Source organism: Pavona decussata, unplaced genomic scaffold, assembly GCF_977016875.1.
Source record: "Pavona decussata unplaced genomic scaffold, jaPavDecu1.1 SCAFFOLD_48, whole genome shotgun sequence".
NCBI classification, from domain to species: Eukaryota; Metazoa; Cnidaria; class Anthozoa; order Scleractinia; family Agariciidae; genus Pavona; species Pavona decussata.
The window spans coordinates 891,258-910,352 of record NW_028145470.1 but is presented as its reverse complement, the minus strand read 5'-3'; the positions used below and the strand labels follow the sequence as shown (position 1 = coordinate 910,352).

At 37.8% G+C, this 19,095-nt stretch overlaps 1 protein-coding gene, 1 long non-coding RNA gene and 1 other non-coding gene across 18 annotated transcripts in view; all 3 read left to right on the top strand.

Annotated features, from left to right (window-relative positions):
- Positions 1 to 12,596, top strand: part of LOC146481649 (doublesex and mab-3 related transcription factor 3, truncated-like) — a 76,007-nt gene extending 63,411 nt beyond the window's left edge. For 6 of the 7 annotated variants that reach the window (XM_085107703.1, XM_085107705.1, XM_085107700.1 and 3 more), the window contains 3 exons: positions 5,572 to 5,661; positions 8,817 to 9,190; positions 9,694 to 12,596. In XM_085107703.1, coding sequence (XP_084963829.1) covers positions 5,660 to 5,661; positions 8,817 to 9,190; positions 9,694 to 10,517 — 1,200 coding nt within the window. In that variant the 5' untranslated portion in view covers positions 5,572 to 5,659 and the 3' untranslated portion in view covers positions 10,518 to 12,596. The remainder of the gene's footprint in view (positions 1 to 5,571; positions 5,662 to 8,816; positions 9,191 to 9,693) is intronic. The other variant, XM_085107706.1, reaches the window with a different exon arrangement.
- Positions 1 to 19,095, top strand: part of LOC146481647 (uncharacterized) — a 222,333-nt gene that overhangs the window by 187,995 nt on the left and 15,243 nt on the right. For 6 of the 10 annotated variants that reach the window (XR_014864268.1, XR_014864270.1, XR_014864269.1 and 3 more), the window contains exons 1-2: positions 15,561 to 15,583; positions 15,689 to 15,747. This is a non-coding gene — a long non-coding RNA (uncharacterized LOC146481647). Of the gene's footprint in view, positions 1 to 15,549; positions 15,584 to 15,688; positions 15,780 to 19,095 lie in introns of those variants that run through there. The other 4 variants (XR_014864274.1, XR_014864275.1, XR_014864277.1 and 1 more) reach the window with 2 other exon arrangements.
- On the top strand, positions 14,760 to 14,866 carry LOC146481648 (U6 spliceosomal RNA). The gene has a single exon (XR_014864411.1). It is a non-coding gene; the product is annotated as a U6 spliceosomal RNA (small nuclear RNA).

The window sequence follows — 19,095 nt, the reverse complement described above, 5'->3', positions numbered from 1 at the left end:
ATATTTTGAAACTCCTAAAATCACTCTGCATGATTCAAGTGTTTCTTTGAGGATAAAAAAAACAATTCCATTTCCGACGTTTAGCTCGTTACTACAGTACATTTTATCACGTTTTCGCCCTTAAGTTCGTGTAGGAAACAGGAAAAGTTTGGAACTGAGCCTTAGATTCCTTCAAAATTCGATATCTGTTCACACATGTAATAGCTACTTTTTCCGGTGAAAAAAATCAAATATTCTTTGTTTCTAAAAGTACAGGATCTTTGAATAATATAGGAAAAGAAAGACATACTTTATACATCTAAAGCTAGAATCATGATCTCATCAATCATTTCTTCAAATACTTTCTAAATGTTTTCACTCTTGAGATTTTTAAGTCACCATTTTGTCGAATGCTAAAAATAGGAAAATGTCCTTTCTGCTTCTTCTAGATGAAATGAGGAGGTTTTCAATATAGTTTACAAACTAATGGGGAATGGTGCTTCTAAACGGCACTGGCTATCTTTCATTCTCCCATATTCATCTGATAGTCAATATTGTCGGTTTTCTTTCAACTTTCCTCTCGTGATTTGTCGGTCCTATGACTTCAACCAATTTCCTTACAAGTACTTTACATCCCTCCGGCAACATTGAAATGTCAAGAACGTTTCCAAGAGTTTAATGACCTTTTCAAAACATCGATTGTAAAACGAAAATATGAATTATCCCTGGCATGTGATTTCGCGGTTAATGATTCAATGCAAAACTTTGAAATCATGGCTTTGAAATTCGAAATATTCACAAATTACTAAATGGTCTGTTGTGCGTGGCTGCTTATGAAACGTGTTCTGCCGATTTTGTCAACACTATTTTTAAAGGGAAATACTGGATCGTTTACTTCGGTTTGTTGGGGTCTTACATAACTAAGCTATTCAAAGTTTGTTAATTCTTGACGCCCAAAGACAAATCGTGATATGATTTTCAAGTTATGAGTTGTACAATGGAATCTTTAAATTTGACCATTCAAATAAAAACTGTTTACGGAATTTTTCCTGGAGCTGTTTATGACGGATGGTGTATGAGATGGTTCTGCCGATCTAGTAAGTGAAATGTAAGTGAAAATGTGACTGACCATTTAACTGAAAGCTGCTGAGCTAAACCGTTTCTTGCAGTATTGTAGGTTTTGTGTTGTTTTATATTGTGCTGTACAAGGTTAGCTGTACCATTAGAATCTGTAGATAGCACTCCGGTGAATTGAGGTGTGATCATTGAAGTTACTGAGCAATACTTTCCTGTGATGCTGTTTATTATGCTGTACAGGATGGTTCTCACTTTCGAGTGTGTAGATGAAATCCTGAAGAGTGAGCGTTCAAATGAAAGCTACTGAGCAGTACTTTCCTGTGGTGCTGTTTGTTTGTTGTGTATAACGTACAATTAGAAGGTGGTTCTAACTGTTTGGCCTGTGCTCGAAATCCTAAAGTGTGACCATTCAAATCAAAACTACTAAACAAGTACTTTCCTGTTGTGCTGTTTATCATTGATGCTGTACAAGGTGGTTCTAACTTTGTCAGTGGATGGAATCCTTAAGCGTGAACATTCAAATGAAAGCTACTCGGCAGTACTTTCCTGTGGTAGTTTATTGTACTGTCCAAACTGGGTTTAACTTTTGAGTCGTTTGTCTAAATCCTAATATGACCATTCAAATGAAAGCTACTGGACACAACTTTCTTGGGGTGCTATTTAACAGCTGTACGATTAGGTCAGTAGCTCTAATTTCCGAGTCTGTGGATTGTGACCATTTTAATGAAGCTACTGAGTAATATTTTTCTCAGTGTGGGAGCTGCATATTCAAGGTGGTTCTGGGCTTTATATTTTCAGAAGTTGGCTTTTTTTGGGAAGCCCTTAGGAGCCGATCCAAAGTCTTTTTCTTTTCCCATAATCAACGGATTGTCTAGCATTTATCCACAAGCCCGCAGACTTCGCTCTTATCCAGTGCCGAGTTAAATTGCTTGCCTTTAATTTCAACGTTCTCAGTTAACGGCGCTATAATCTTCCGCAGTAATCAAGCTTGCCGTGTTTTGTCTTTTGCTGTATTCCTAAACCGCGAATTTGTGGCAGTCAAACGGCGAAAAGAGACAAGAAACTCAGTTACGTGCAGCACGAACAAACAAAAAAGCAAACTTTCACCCAGCCATTTAAACCCTTGCCAAGCAAGAGTCGGGGTATAAAAGTAGGAGGATAATTTTTTAAAATTTGATGCATTGAACAGAAACTTTGAAAAAAGGTGTGAAGTCACTTCAGTATCCTCCATTTGAAAGATCCCACCTTTGTATCTCATCACCACAATTGAAAGTTGGCACAACATCATGAGATCAATAATAATCAGATTTTCTCTCTCTCGTTAGCAGGGGAGGGTTAACTGAAAAGCTCTGCATCATATCAATCTCGTCAGGGAAAGCTTGACTGAGCCGCTTCGGCTTTGAAAAATTCGATATTTTAAGCTTTGAACGGGACAAAAATACTTTAATCCTTTTTTTATAAACAATATCCACTTATAAACTACCGAGTTTAGTCTGGGGATGTTTAATTTAAGACGGAATATGTCAGATCTCACCAAAAGAAGAAACTGGTCCCTTTAGGTTTAAGGTAACGCCTTGGCCTTTTTAGTGTTCAAGTGTGAATTTACTCAGTCTCAAAACTAGAAATTCAAACTAACTGAGAGCCTTTCTTTAGCTCCAAAGACGAAACCTGATGAAGGAGGAATGGGGTGGGGAGGTTTGATTTGGAGCCATTTGTGGCTCGGAGCTCGAAGGTTAAATATTTGCACACCAAATTAAACATATAATCTATTATAGACTATTCCAGGCCTTAACTATAAAACTTGACCTTGCTTTAATCCAAAATGGCAAAGTCCATACTTTTATAGACCCGAATTTAGTTTTTTAAAAATATTCCGCCCTGTGTTAAACTAAACTGGCTGAGTGACATCTGTTTTCTTTAACGTGGGGTGGAGGGTGGAGAGGGGAAACGCACATTCATTCTCTGAGGGCGAAATCTACCAATAGCATCATGAACACAAATATATGCACCAAAAAATCGAAGTTTTAATTTATTTATATATTTAGATTTTTCAGACACTGGTTATTTTTTTTAAGGAAGGGTTTAAACTCGAAAAGTGGAAGTCTGCTGAGTTGTTTGTGCACAAATTAAAACTCATTTGTTATCACTCTGCCTGTCAGCCAATTTTTGCAACCATCCTAATTATGGAAAGCTACAAGATTTAACACATTTTCAAAGCAATTTGCTATTATTGTGTTTGACGCTCGTTTTCAATTATCAACCATATCTCGGGGCAAGAAGACCAACCGATGTCACAGAGAATATTGTTGGAGGCTAGGTTCAGTGGCAATGGTTTCTTTATTTTCCAATTAAGTTTAACTGGTGGAAGCAGGTGTCTGGCGCGTGTATTAAACAAAATGAGCAAAAAAAGCCTGTTTTCTTTTATTCTCACCACTTCAATTAGTGCTAATTGAGAAAAACGTCCTTTTCCTCTCTTAACAAAGCGACTTGTAGTCTCTCACACCTGCCGTATCCATCATTTTGTCTGTATTAAAACATAACCAAAAATGCATGTTAAAATTGCACGATGTTTTAAAAACCCGGCTAGTAAATGGCTTGCGAGTCTAACCCTTTGATTCTTTGATACAAATTTCATTTCACTAAACATTCAGATAAAACTAGTCTCACAATGCACGCCGGAAGTGTTCTACTGAACAGTATGGCAGTTTATAAATTAACCTATCGTCTAAGACTTGTATCAGTAATTCACGCCAAGTCTTCTCTAAAGTTTTAAGGCCGTCAGTTCAACATTTCCTTCTACCAGCCCCGTTTGAGCGAAACCAGGAATACATTATGCAGTCGGGATATAATTTTACGTTTTTAAAAAAAGTCGTTAGTGCCTCAGTGCCGTTTTAAATGTAATAAAAACAGGATCCCAGATTTAAAAAAACAAAATTGCCAAATGAAAAATATATTCGTTATTCCGATAACGAGGTCACCGACATATTTTGTATCCTTATAGTCACAAAAAAAACATCATTTTTATTTGCCATCGGTGTAGCTAAAATACAGAAACATTTTGCAGTGCTAAACAATCTTCTTCTAATGAAGTAGATACAAGTTTTGTCAATCTTGACTGATAGCACCCTACGAGAAAATTGTTAAAAGCTTTCACTTTTCTGGTAATAAAAGTAATAAATACGCATTGGAAAAGCATTGGTTAGTTGCTTTGGGCATTATATTCGTTAATAAAGCATCATAAACTCGAGAGGCCTCAAAGTGGCCATTATTCTAACTTTTTACAGTTAAGTTACAAATTAGCTACCTCAGGATAGTTTGGAGTTTTGCTGTAAATCAAAATTCTGTCGTTAGACCTCAGAACCTTTTTTCATTACAAAAAACTGATCATTTTTCAAGTCACGTATGTCTTAGTAACAGATGCTCTTTTCTCATAAATGCACATGTAGGTACAGTAGAGTGCTTTCGTTCCTATTTTCCGGTTGTTTGACTGACCAAATGATCTTCCACGCCTGCCATAAATGAAACTTGCCACCAAACAATTAGTTTGATCCTCTGGCTTAAAATGGTCAACTCGGTCGAAAATAACAAACTTTGTAAGACAAATGTATTCAGTTCAAACTAAATTTTTCACAACCTAAAGCAAATTCATATTGATTGAGTACCACACATATGCATTACCTATTGCGAGAAACATGTTTCTGTGATACCTTATTTTTATGATTCTTAAAGGGCCATATTTTGTGACAGAAATAACTTTAGCGTCTTAATATTTTTTCTATAATAAATACACTAACTTCAGTTGTTTGCGCCATGAAAGTTTCTTGTTTTGTTTTTAAATTTCCACCCCTGACAAACTTTGTATATTCACGCATGTCACCGCGAAATCTTCTAAAAATAAAGCTATCGTAGTCGTGTTTAAATCTACCTACGATGCCTTTGGAAAAAAACAATCTGAAAATAGGAAAGAAATCGTTTCTTTGTTGTCGAAACACAACGATTGAATGACAGCAAAAAATCTATTGATTAACGGCTGGGGTGTTTCTCACAGAAGTGAAAAGCACAATTTAATGAGCAAGAAAAGTGAAAAGTTGTCAGTGATTTTTCTCTTTAAGAGCGTTTAAACAAATTAAGAGAGCAAAAGAGACTAATCAAACGACACTAAAAATTCATGACTTGAAATTGAATAAATCAAACGAATATACAGGAGGTACAATCTGTAAACGGTTAAGATACGCTTTTTGTGTAGGATTTTTACGACACGCCTTTTTCTCGATGCTAGTGGACGTTTCTGTGCTCAATTCATGCGTAGTTCTTTTTTACAACATCCGGAAAATATTGTTGTTACTTCACAAAGGCTTTAATTTTTTGCGCGCATTTCCTTCGTTTGCAATATCAATTGTTTGCGTATTCAGAACTCCATGGAATAAAATATCAAACAGCCTTCATTTCTGACATAGTTGGTGTAACAGTCAGGTCATCTATACATAAACTGAACGCTGGTTTTTCCCTTCGTAGGAGGAAAGATCTTAGCACTACTGACACTGAGAGCTGATAGCTTAGCGCAAACAGACCACACACTCAAGGTGTTACTTCGTTTGGCAAAATGTAAGTCGTGGATTTGGTTTTGATTTTTTGTTCTTTCATTTTCGTGCTTGTTGCTTGGTTAAGATATTTGCATCTCGCCGGCTGGTACTGCAAAGATGCGAGTTTGAGATATCCTTAGTCTGATATACTATTGAACTCGAGATGGCCGCTTAATCAAATCCAAGGCGAAAAAGGGTGAAATTATTAGACTTATGTCTCTGGTGGTTTTTACTTCAAGTCTGTGTGTGGATGAAATCCTAAAGTGTGGCCATTCAAATGAGCAGTACTTCCCTGGAGTGCTGTTTATTATGCTGTACAAAATGGTTCTACATTCCCAGTCTGTTTGCATGAAATACCAAGTTGTGACCCGCATTGAAATAGAAACACCATCGAGCACGTACTTTCCGGTCCGGTTCTTTTCGGCGTTTTCCAGACGAAAATATTTGAGACATGTTTCAGATTTGTTCTTGTGGCACTCTTTGGTAACATATTAAGACCTGTAGTCAGTCAAAGAATCCCGTTAAAATCGTTGAAATATTTCTTTGCCCCTCATCCGGCTCTCTATTGATGCTCTTGTACTGTCAAGGCCTCTCGTTACTTTCTGTAGCCCTGAGTTAATCTTAGACAAAAAAGGTTTCTCATATACGGCAGTTTAGCTGATACAATCAATTTGTATTGATAGTTAAAAGCTTCATCAAAATGCTAGGATTATATGTAATGGCTCAAGCGAAAAGCAATATCTTCAAGGAGCTTATATAGGAATCAGTTTAAATGGGGCAATTGTGCTAAGAACTTGTTTTCTAATCAACGCTCTCAATAGTTCTGTGAGTGCATCTGTTGTTATTATCTTGCACAAGTACTTTAAGTTGTCAAGTTAACATTCGGAGCTCGCGATACAAAATATCTAGAACGATTTTTCACGGCTTTTCTTTCATTTAATCTGAGAGATCTCTCAAACAGAGGTGACGAATACAGGGGGTGTGTGTTCTTGATATCGAAACTCGATACTGATTCATCACTGAAAATTCATGCGTGCAAAATTGAATTCAACTTAGTCGACAACGAGTTGAGAGAATTAACTCCATTTGTTTACTATTTTGTACGTCTCGTTATTCGTTAGAGTAGCGCAAACAGTGTTAAACTTTTTTACTCAAAAAACAGTCGTACAAGCAGCAATTTAGGCAATTTAGATTTAAGCTTGCTCTTGACTGAATTAAGGAGCAAGGTTAAGGATATATCACTGAGCTTTGTACATACATGGCTTCTTGACCGTAAACATCCAAAATCAAACCATGCACCTATTTGGTACTATGTTTTCTAAATTTCGAGCCTGACGATAAAGTATTAAAATGTGAAGCTATTGGACATCACTTTCCTTGTGAATCCGTAGATGAAATCCTCGTTATAAATGTGACCATTCAAATGAAAGCTCCTGAGCAGTACTTTACAATGATAGCTATTTTTTTCTCGTAGTTGAAAAGTTTTTTTGACAAACCTTTCCCTATTGGGTGATTTTGGGTCCTCTTATGAAATATAAATCGAAAATCGCTCAAGTTGACTGCACCAAAATATCGAATCAAGACCGCCAACAATGGGTGTTGGTCATCTTCATTCAAACCTAAGTCGGCTATACTCGGATGTTCCTCGGTTATCCTCGCATTTCTTCGGTCAGAAATTCATCTCCGATGGTTGGCGAGTCCACTGTCTCCTGTGCACAAGAGACAAGCTCTCCAAGAGGTGTACGTGCCGTGATAATTAGGTAACGGTGGGAAACGGAAACTTTTGAAGAATCCTAAAACATTTGTCCAGAAAAAGCCGGAACTATTGCTGCCGCAGTGATTCACCACGTATATAAAGAAAGTTAGTGATCTTAACCCTTTCCTCGAGTCACTGACAGTCAAACGTCTAATCTTGAAGAGACTTGACCTTTTGTTTCCTAAGAATGATCCTCGTGTAATTTCTTCTCACAGTATGCATACACTGTCACGTATATTTGTTATGAGAATAAACAAACTCGTCAACTAATCCGCAGAATGGTTTTGTCTTTCATCGACACAAGTTCAGTGGTAATCTTCGATCAAACTCTCAGTCGTGTAAGGTACTTTTAACTTTCCTTTACTACAACCATCGAGATGTAACTACTGAACAGTGCTTTTTGTGCTCTGTTTATCTTTGAATTTTTGTCTTTCGTGTTAACGCCCACTCGTCAAATAGCCTCCTCTGTTTTCTCCGCCCCTTGCGGATTAGATATTTGCAACATGCGCATGCACTATTGCCGGACCAAACACCCACCCATCGCTTTCGCTGTCGTACTCGTGATTTCCGCTCGTATCACGTCGGACTGACTTCGAGCCGACACGAACGTCGTTCCCGGAAACGCGTATTCACACTGAGCGCTCGCTTGTGAGAGAAGCGTGGAGCTGAATGAAGCTTAATATAATACTGAGAGACGAGCTAACGGGTTAAAATTGAGATTTTAGCGATGAATAACAATGATGTAATGAGCTGGGATTGTGAAGTTTTAGCTGTTGATTTATTCAGTGTTGTGAAGTTTTGGTTGCAGCAATTTAGAGCTTAGAAGTGCTATCAGGAGTCGCGCACGCTCCGGCTTCGATCTCAGTTTAATTATATCGGGAAGACTTTCTTATTTTAGACTTGCCTAATTCACAATGTCGTCGACAAGTGGAAACACCAAAGTCCATGTTAATGATTATATCAACTAAGGGCCAATTTTTGCGCTCACCAGACAGTCGCACCAAATGTGATTTAGTTCAATTCAATTCAATTCATTTTATTTGCCATTAACCAAAAAATACAACATAAATACATTAAAGGTGATACACAATATTCCTACTATTACAATATTCCTACTAAACTATTTACAAGATGAATTGTGTTAACGTCTATGAAGCCTATATAGAACCCTGGGGCTTATTGACTAAAGGCTTCCTGGAACTATTAGTCCTTAGTAAATACGGAAAAAATCTTACTAACAACAAAAAACAAGACATACACTTTACTTTTAAATGTGAAGTAAAATGACTTCAAAGTCGAACAGAACCACCTATGAAGTAGACTTTAGTAAGATCAGGAGTGTTAAATAAAGGTCTATAATGCTTGATGAGTTTTCTAGACCAGACAAAGTCCTAATCTTATTTTTTTCTGCCCTCATCCAGGATGAGCGAAATTCTTCCCCAGGTACCCTCCCCTGGTAGTGCTTTGTACCATCGCATTCCAAAATGCGCACGTTGCCGTAATCATGGCGCGCTCTCGTGGCTAAAGGGACATAAACACTACTGCCGCTGGAGGGACTGTACATGCTCCAAATGCCTTCTAATCGCTGAGCGCCAGCGTATAACGGCCGCTCGTGTGGCGCTCCTCAGGCAACAAAGAAAGAACTCGGAAATTACACATAAAATGGGACAAAAAGATGGAGATAAAGACACAATGAACAAGAGTTTTGGAGACGATATGTATCAGAGACCCTCCATGGTGCTTAATTCATTGTCCACGCTCCATGGAAGAAACGACAGCGACGACGATTATGAAGGTATGAGTGCACGTGATTGGCTAGTTGGTTTGATGGATTGATTGATTGATTGATTGACTGACTGACTGGCTGACTGACGGACTGACTAACTGATGGATGGATTAATGGATGGATGGATGGATTGATTGATTGATTGATTGATTGATTGATTGATTGATTGATTGATTGATTGATTCACTGACTGACTGATGGATGGATGGATTGTAAATAGTCATCAAAATATAGTTTAGGAAACCTTTCCATGCCATTTGTATGGTGGAATCGCTTCGAAAAATAACATAAAACAGTAACTAAAGAATAACATTAGGGATTGAACAGATTGAATTGAAATTTGGAAAGTTGTAAGTTGGTCAATGAGGAAGAGTAAAGGTGAAAACAAACAGACTCAAACATGCAACCATGATACTCCTACAACATGTCTTATGCGATAAAATATGCAGCTATTTCTCTTGCCTGACAGCGATGTATTGAACGAAAACACCTTTTTTTATTATTATTTTCAGACGAAGGTATTGATGGACAACTGTCCCCGACAGGATCTGACGAAATCGCAGATTCTCAAAAAGAACAGACTTCCGAACCTGAACCGACAATCATTGACGGTGTCCGAATAAAAACCGAACCAGAGAAAACACCAGACGAGGAAGACGAAGAAAGTACGATGGTCACCACGAGCGAAAACTCAACTCAGCTTCAGTCTCCGAAGAGAAAACTGAACGGGGAGGTGCATCATGACGTAAACGACGTCTTAAGACTTCACGCGAAGATACCTCGAACATCCGAAAGCCCAAGTGGGGGAAGAAAGCTTCATCCGGATCCGCTCGGGTTGCTGATCCGAGCGTTTCCGAGTCAGTGCCGAAGTGTTCTCGAGCTGGTACTTCAAGGATGCGGTGGGAATGTTGTTCAAGCCATTGAATGCTTGCTTCAGAATCAAGAAAAGAAACAGCTTCCGCTACCCATGCCGGTACCAGTTATCGGTAGCGTCTCCGGGCCTCCCCCTTCAATGCATCCAGCGTTGCATTTCCAAGCTCCTCCCTTGTTTCGCAAGCCAGACCCTTTTAGTCACGGATTCCACAGGCCCCCTATGAGTCCAAACTGTCCCTATCCCCCTCCCCCGCCATTACTGAAACCGAAAGCACAAGTTACTGGTTATCCCTTCTCAATGGAAGCCGTCTTGGCTCCGCCGCCGAACAACGTTGACGCAGGCTCAGGATCACCCAAGGAAGAGGGAAAGCCAGTGGTTATACACTTTTGCACAAAGTGTGGACGAAAAGCGAGCTGTGATGACAATTTTTGTGCGTTTTGCGGGCAGAAGCTACATAAATAACGTAATCCTGTCTTCTATTTAACGCTAAAACGTGTGTGTGCTAGTTAAGTTGTGCTTCAATCGCTCGAATTTACCTTAACACGCAAGAAAGAATCATTTTACTCTTCTTTGTCATTTCCATATACAAACGCACACTCTCCCCACCTCAAGTCTCATACAGATTAAGTGAGAAGAATTTGAAATTGAACAGTAGGGTTTAAAGTGTTAAGGTAACGCTACCGCAAGCATATTTTTTTTCCACATTTAACGAAGAGGACAAAAAAAATTCAGCATGTTTTGAAAGCAAAAATATCCTCTGAAAAAAAAAAATGAACATATATTATATATAAATATAAAGCATAGCTATAAACTCCAAGAGCCAGACTTTTTGTGCATTTTTATCGTCCAAGACGATGTAAACTTCATTTGTATATAGCGTTTAAAAGGCTCGAATACGCAATTGCTGACTGTTATCCTTCTTTTCGAGCTAAAAATCTTCGATTGATTTTCGTTTCTGTTCGGAATTCTTCGGGTCGTCGATCACATCGCGATCCACTATAGATCATAGACGTGTTTAAAAAACGCACTGCTCTTAAACTTGAGTAATAATTGACGAGGGTTACAACTGAAGCCAAATAATAACCCAAAGAATTTCTAAAAGGAAGGCTCGAGGAGTTGATTATTTTTTTTTTACTTTGTGATATTTATTAGGATCATTCTTTAAATTCTCCTAGCTTGACCCGTACAGTTTCTTTTATCTTTCTTTGAGAATACGAATTTCCGTCAAGACATTCACTTGGGATGATAGCCCACTTGAATTTTAGTTTATTATAAAAAACGGCGTAGAGAAATTAGAAATAGATTAATACCATATGAAGAAACGGTAACCTGGTTGACCGTTTGCAAAGTTAAGAAGTACTGTATCAGTAGTTTTTCATAGTGAATTTGTTGTTTGTTTCAGCGTGTTGCCAAATCATGCCATAGTGGTGCTTCTTTTGTTACGACGCATACGTCCGGCGCAACGATTGTTTGTTAAGGACGGTGCCTACTAACGGTATTTGTGTGCTGCCTGTTATGAATGCTCGAAAAGCACATCTTAGTAAGGGCTTTTAGAATCCAAAACGAAAATTAAGGGGAGCCACGCATTTTTCAGAAATAATTAAGCTTCAATTTGAAAAAAAAAAAAAAGCCGTTAATTGTTTTGTATTTTAATGCTTTATATAATTATTATTGCTTGTCTCAGAAAATATGTGGTTATCGCCAATTTCCTTTTTAATTCCGAAGCCCTTCCTAAAATCTGCTTTTCCTGTATAGTCACCAACTGTGCAAAATACCTCAGCATTAGAAGGCACCGTCCTTAATTTGGTAGCTACTGTTATACATCTAGGCGTACGTATATTGTAAGTTTAAGCGTTTAAGCCACTAACCAAAACAAAAATTTGCAAAGTAAAATCAGTATTCGCAGACTTGAGACTTGAATATTTAACGCATTTGGGCGAATCAAAGAAAGCCTGTTCGTTTTTTTTAGAATATAGTGTAATATTATAACCTTCTTTCAAATTTATATTCGCCAAGCGTATAAGTTTTTATTTAGATTATAAAGACAATATGAATTTAGACGGTATGTGAGTCATGTTATCCTCGCCTTTAGTTCTTATCTCCTATGTAGAAAACGAAAAAGAGTAACTTAAATCCTTTTCCTCAATCAGTCAATCTTTGATATCTGTTTTTTCTTACTATTGACTATGTAGACGAAATCCTACAGTGTGACAACTAATTGAAAGCCACTTTCAACTGGCATTTTGCTAAGTCGAAAATTTCCGAATTAAATCTTATGGGTAAAGGGTTACAATATACTTGACGGTGCAACACGCATGCGTGCAAATGTACTTTTCTGGAACTTTAAAAGCAGAAACATTGCCATGAATAACAAATATTTTCTGTTATGTGTCACAGAGAGTACAATATATACTTACGTGTGTCAAAATATTAATGTACATGTAGCCTCTTCAAAATTAGATATATACATACTGATGATTGTAAAAATTCAATTTTACAAGAAGGCGGAAATATAATAATGCTTCATGAAAGATTTGAAAAGTGTTACTTGTCTTGATAATGTAAAACCTAACCCTGGCGATGATGATGATGATGATGATGATGATGATGATGATGATGATGATGATCATGATGATGATGATGATCATGATGATGATGATGATCTGAGTGCAAAAACGGATGCCTGTGACACGTCTGCCGGCTATGCTATGCTGATGAGGCCTAACAGGGCCGAAACAGCTCTCCATGGCTGCTACTGCCAGAGTGATGTGGCTGTGCGCATGCGTGAGTTGTACTCGTTGCATTCAGATGATTTGTTACTAATGGTAATGATAATGATGATGGTGATGATGATGACGATGATCACAATGGTGATGATGATGGTGGTGGTGGTGGTGGGGGTGGTCGGGGTGGTGGCAATAGTGTTGTGGTAGTTTTGGTAATGGTAATTGTGACAAAGAGATAGATATGGTGGTCGTAATAACGGTCTCTTTCTTTCTTTCTTTCTTGTTTTCTTTGATTCTTGCTTTCTTTCTCTCTTTCTTGACAGCAAGGAAAGTTTCAATGGCATTGAATTATCCTTGGATGTCCGCTGGTTTCAGACGATGAGCCTCGCGGTTGAGATAATTTGGTAAATTGGTGTACCACTGTAAAAATCTCCGGACTGGATGTTACAGCGTTCAGCGGTGGAACTAAGGCTCCAAACAAATTAGTTAAGATTCGACGTTTGAAACGCAGTTGATGTACATTCGGCTTAAAACTTCGAGTCCAATTAATTATTTAAATTTGACTCAGTCAAACGAGGCCCTCAGGATTCACGAAGCGGCTAAATCGATACTCAGAAGTCCGATTCTCGGCCCTAGCTATCAATATTTATTCTATTAGGGGGAATTTACCTAAATTTGAATGAAATTTACAGAGGTTTTAAGAAGAGATAGAAGAAAGAAAATGATTTTTGGAACACCAACAGACAATTAATACCCACGCAAGAGCACCCCAGGTTGCTAGTGGACTAACTTGTTGTCCGTCTATTAATTATTAACTACAAATTCTAATATTAAAACTTCACTAAATCTTCAATATTTCTTACTTCTCTTAATTTTACCAATCCTATCTCCTCCAAATATACCCAAAAATCATCCAAAAATTCACAAAACACCCCACAACACAGATTCACGGGATGATGATAGAGTTTTTGGATTGCTTGAAACGTGAACGAGATATTTCCATTAAAGCCATGTCAAGTGGCGGAGAATGGCGTTTAGGTGAAATCCCCCCTTAAATGAAATTGTGGTGCTGCGGAGCTAATGCTCGAAACGTCAGCACTCGAATCTCTCTACCTTGACCAAATTACCTTATCAACTCTGTTGATAAAAATAAACATATATTTGCGAGGCTCGAGTAATCAGACCCTTGGCTACCCACTAGCTAAATGCAATTATTTTTCCTATGCATAAAAGTAGCGATTGCTCACAAATTTAGATGCATCTGGTCCAATATCTCAACACGCTAGAGATTGCCTCAAAATAGCGAGGGAGACTGAGCATGAATTTGTTTCCAGTTCGCTCGCCGAATCGTTTCAAAATGGCGGAAATTTTAAAATTCATGAGACACGAGTTTATCCAACGTGGGCGGCGTGTAGACAAAGAAGCAGTATTGCACTCAAAATGCTAAATCATGCGGTCTTTTGTGTTCTTGACAACAAAGGGGAGCTTTTGTTATTAGTCCACCTGACATTTTAGAACTCTCTTCGACTATAAAGGTGAAAAAAACTTATTTTTCGTTGGGTCATCAAGACTAGCATTGCACCAGAGAGGCTATTTTACTTTACCAAATCAAACCCGAGTTGATTTTAAAAGAAGTAAAATCGTTTCTGTTCTCTCACACATGGGAAAACAGTCTACAAGCGAGCTCAATCACACCTCTGTCAGTATTGAACAATTTGTTTAATATTCTTTCTTTCGCTATTTTAACAAATTTTTGAGTATTTGAGCCGATCGATTTACGCGCAATATTATAAAGTGTGGTTATCAGACAACAGCAAACTTACAAAGTTTGTTTTGATTGATTTTAGAATGTCTTTAGCGCATGCGTGTGATACACCTGCCTGTCATTTGAATGTCAGTCAAGTGTAACCTGATACCACTTGTGAAAATTGCGCCGCGTCGATTCAAATAAATAGATGACCGAAACAAGGGTATTAACGTGCTCGCTTCGGCAGCACATATACTAAAATTGGAACGATACAGAGAAGATTAGCATGGCCCCTGCGCAAGGATGACACGCAAATTCGTGAAGCGTTCCAAATTTTTTTTATTCACAGATCGTAATATCACAACTTTGATATCTGAAATCGAAGGAAGTCGGGATTTTGTGATCCGAAACATTTGATAGACTCACTAGTAATGGCAGAGTGAGTTCGTGTATTTTGACATTTGAAGGCGTCATAATTCATGAGGAATATTTTCTTTTAGCCACTTACTTTGTTGTAGTGTCCAATAATTTAAGGTCTCTTCTGTCTAGCATTTGAATCTCATGCAAGTGTAACTTGATACCACATTTAAAATTCGCGCCTGGAGAAAGCCGACGTAATGGAAGATCCAGAGGAGCGGACTAGATACACCTGTTTTGAAGTTCCAGAGCCCTAAATTCCTTTATCAATTCTGTTAGTCAAATCAGTTTGCCGGGGGACATTATAGTGTTTTCAAGTACAAAATTTACTGTTCAGTTTATAGAAAGCAGTTGATCATGACAGGCGAACATTACAAAAACAAAAGAAAGTAAACTCTGTTGAAATTGTCGCTACTTTATTTGTCTTGGTTTTTCCGTTCAGTTTCTAAGGAAGGAGAAGATTTTTATTTGTACTTTTTTTTTTTTGGTTGCATACTGATTTATTTGTTGATTTTCGCATACCCCTCCCCTCCCCTCCCCCACTAAGGCCATAGGGTTGAGCGTTTCTGTCACGTGTTAGAACCAAGATCCTTTGCATGTTCAAATTTCGCGGCAACATGGCCGAGAAGTTGTTTGAGGTATTTAGGGTTCAATATTATTCCTTTTTACTTCAAGTTTCTGACCAAAATTCTTTTGAAAACATCGGAAATTAAATAAGTTAAACTTTCTTCCTTCATTTGCAGGATATTGAAGAAGACGTCTTCGTAAATCAGCGCAAAAATGTTAAACCATATGACGAGCTGTACAAATCACGTGTACTTGTTTTCCAGAAATGTAAGACTTAACGAGTATTTTAGCTATATCAAGGTAAAAAGGGAAAAGCTTCAGTTGAACTGACTGTGGACATAACACTTAGCTTTCCTAGCCCCACATGTCTGCTATCCTGGAGGTGTTTCTCACTACCTCCTCAAATTTTCCACCAGCAATGATTATTCTTAACGTAATTTATTATATATTTTTAAGCAATAATTTTAATTAAAGCTTTAATTAATAATGGAAAGTTTGGGGTGAATTAATGATTATATCTGTATGTTAGTCATTCTAGTCTATATGTATAGTTTCTTTGTCAAGATTTCTGTGCAGCCCCAACATTATTGTGACCTTCCATATATATGCCCTATATGCCCGGCAGCCGGGCACGGTCTTAAATAGACTAAATGCCCGGCAGTCAGAAATTTTCATCGGATTTCTACTGAAAGTCACGATAAACAGTAGTGAGAGTACTTGATGTTTGCTTGGAAACATCAAGCGATTCTAAAAATTATTTTGGTTTTGTAGTGGACGAATTTTCCAAGCGCGGGCATACTGTGAAATCCTGGGTTCTCGACACTTAGAAAATATTTGAGATCAGACTGCCGGGTGCCCGGCAGTCAGAAATTTCAATCGAATGTCTATTGAAATCACGATAAACAGACGTGAGAGTATGTGATGTTTGCTTGGAAAAAGCAAGCGATTCTAAAAATTATTTTGGTTTTGTAGTGGACGAATTATCCAAGCGCGTCCATACTATAAAAACGCTGGGTTTTTGACACTGCAAATATTTGAGATCGACTGCCGGGCACAGTCTGAAATACACTAAATGCCCGGCAGTCAGAAATTGCAATCGAATTTCTATTGGAAGTCACGATAAACAGTCTTGAGAGTATTTGATGTTTGCTTGGAAACTGATCAAACGATTCTAAAAAATTATTTTGGTTTGATAGTGGACAAATTTTCCAAGCGCGAGCGTGATACCAGAGGCACGGTTTCAAAGCCCTGTGGGTCACGCTGGTTTAAGAGAAATTAGACTCACCCAGTTTGAGTTAAGATAACTTCCAGATTCGTCTATTTATTATTATTATTATTATTATTATTATTATTATTATTATTATTATTATTATTATTGTGGCAACTGATCAGAATTTATTGTGTTTTTTACTTTATTTTTCGGAGGGGTTCTACTCGAACAGAGGCCACAGTGGTCGTTGCAATTGTGGCGTGACAGCTGGAGTCCTTAAACGTAATCTTGCATGTTCTGTTAAAACTTGCGGGAAAATAATGCAACACGCGAGGTCATATATAATGTGCCATATAAACAGTCCAGTGCGAGGATTTCTTGGTTTTCGATTTTTCCGAGGAATGTATATCGAATACCAGAAACTTAATTCCCTGAATAGGACTACTTTAATGTAATATTTACTTTTGATAAAAATACAAAATTTAAAGTTACACGTAATAAAGGAAAGTAAAAACAATAGTTTCAAATCACTTGCAACCATACAAGGAATCTGGACGTTATTTGAACTCAAACTGGGTGAGTCCAATTTCTCTTAAACCAGCGTGACCAAAGGCGTGACCTACAGGGCTTTAAAACCATGCCTCTGGTACCCGGATGGTATCACGCCCGCGCTTGGAATATTCGTCCACTACAAAACCAAAATAATTTTATAGAATCGCTTGATATTTCCAAGCAAACATCAAATACTCTCACTACTGTTTATCGTGACTTTCAGTAGAAATCCGATGAAAATTTCTGACTGCCGGGCATTTAGTCTATTTAAGACCGTGCCCGGCTGCCGGGCATATAGTCACAGCGAAAATAAAACTGGAGGTAGATGATGTGATAGTCTGTCTGGTTAATCCGTTACTCTGTTTACAAGATGCGGTGGTTTGTCTGCACTTTTTAATACTACAGCTTGACAACACGATCATCCGTCCATTAGATGTATTTGCTTGAACAGCACCATTCAATATTATGGCTTGACAATATGAAAGTCCACCCCCTAAATATAATGTTTTGGCAACCTTGCTCGACAAAATGTCGTGAGATGGCAAGATTCTCTGCACAATGTAAAGCCTTTGTCTTTGTCTGATGCATTGTTTTGATGCAGTGAGGCGACAAAATCAACACAATGATTTCCCCAAGGGACCTGGTAACTAACAGTCAACTTCAAAATCACATGGTCAGTCGGGATTCTCCATTCAACATGGTGGAAAATCTGTTTGGCGGCTTGGATAAAAATCTTTGAAAATTTTTATCTCTATGAATATTGCTTGTACAGAAATGATTCTTGCCTTTTGATATACATTAAGACTAGGTGAATACAGGAAAAATAACATCTGGTTGTTTCTAAAAATATATGAACATCCAAAACTTTTACATGTTTACAAATGCATAATACCTCTGCGCTAGAAATGAACTTTGCTGCTCCAAACCAAAACTTTCAAAAATTACATGTAATCTCTCCACAAATATTTATCCTATTCAAACAATTAAAATATTCTGTGTAAAGCTTACAACATCTACAACAAGAAAAAATTATTGATTCTTACCCAGAAGAAAATATTATTAAGGCGTGATTTTGAGGTTGACTGTCAGATACCAGGTTCCTCAGGGAAATCATCATGCCGATTTTGTTGCTTTGCCATGTCAAAAACACATACTGGTAATGCTTCTACACTGTAAAATTTTAATTATAACGAGACAAAGGTGTGACGTCATGCAGAGGTTCTCGCCACTCAAGAAATTTTGTTGAGCAAGGTTGCCAAAACATTATGTTTAGAGGGTGGATTATGGAGTTGTCATGCCGTAATATTGATTATCATATGGTGATGAGTCAAATCCTGCGCTGTGATTGTCTACACGAGCGGACAAGATGGAGCTACATCTATCTTGTCTGCGCTAGATTACCTTTTGCCCATTCGCTCGGTATCAAAAGTTTAATCCACGAACAATGGAATCTCTTCTACGATTTTCTTGTTGTTCTGGGAGAAAACGCTCACCAGCAATGTTCTGAAAACTCTCAACAATCACCTAAAGAAAAGGAAAGGGACATGTTATCATCTTGGTGTAGTGTAAAATTTTGCTATAATGAATGTGACCTTGAATTGGCGAGTTGCACTGTAGTGTCAGCTCGTAGGGAGATAAATTTTGTCAAACTTGTTGTCTCAATTTGTGTACTAAATTGTTAAGAGTTTAGTGCAGTTCAGAAAAGTGTTCTGTTCTCAATCAAGTTTGCCGCCCACGTTTTCAATTTAATGGCGTCTTGCTTAAACTTGTAAACAACAAAATGTTCTCAAAGTTTTGGCTAGTTTTCTAATTTACCTGCTC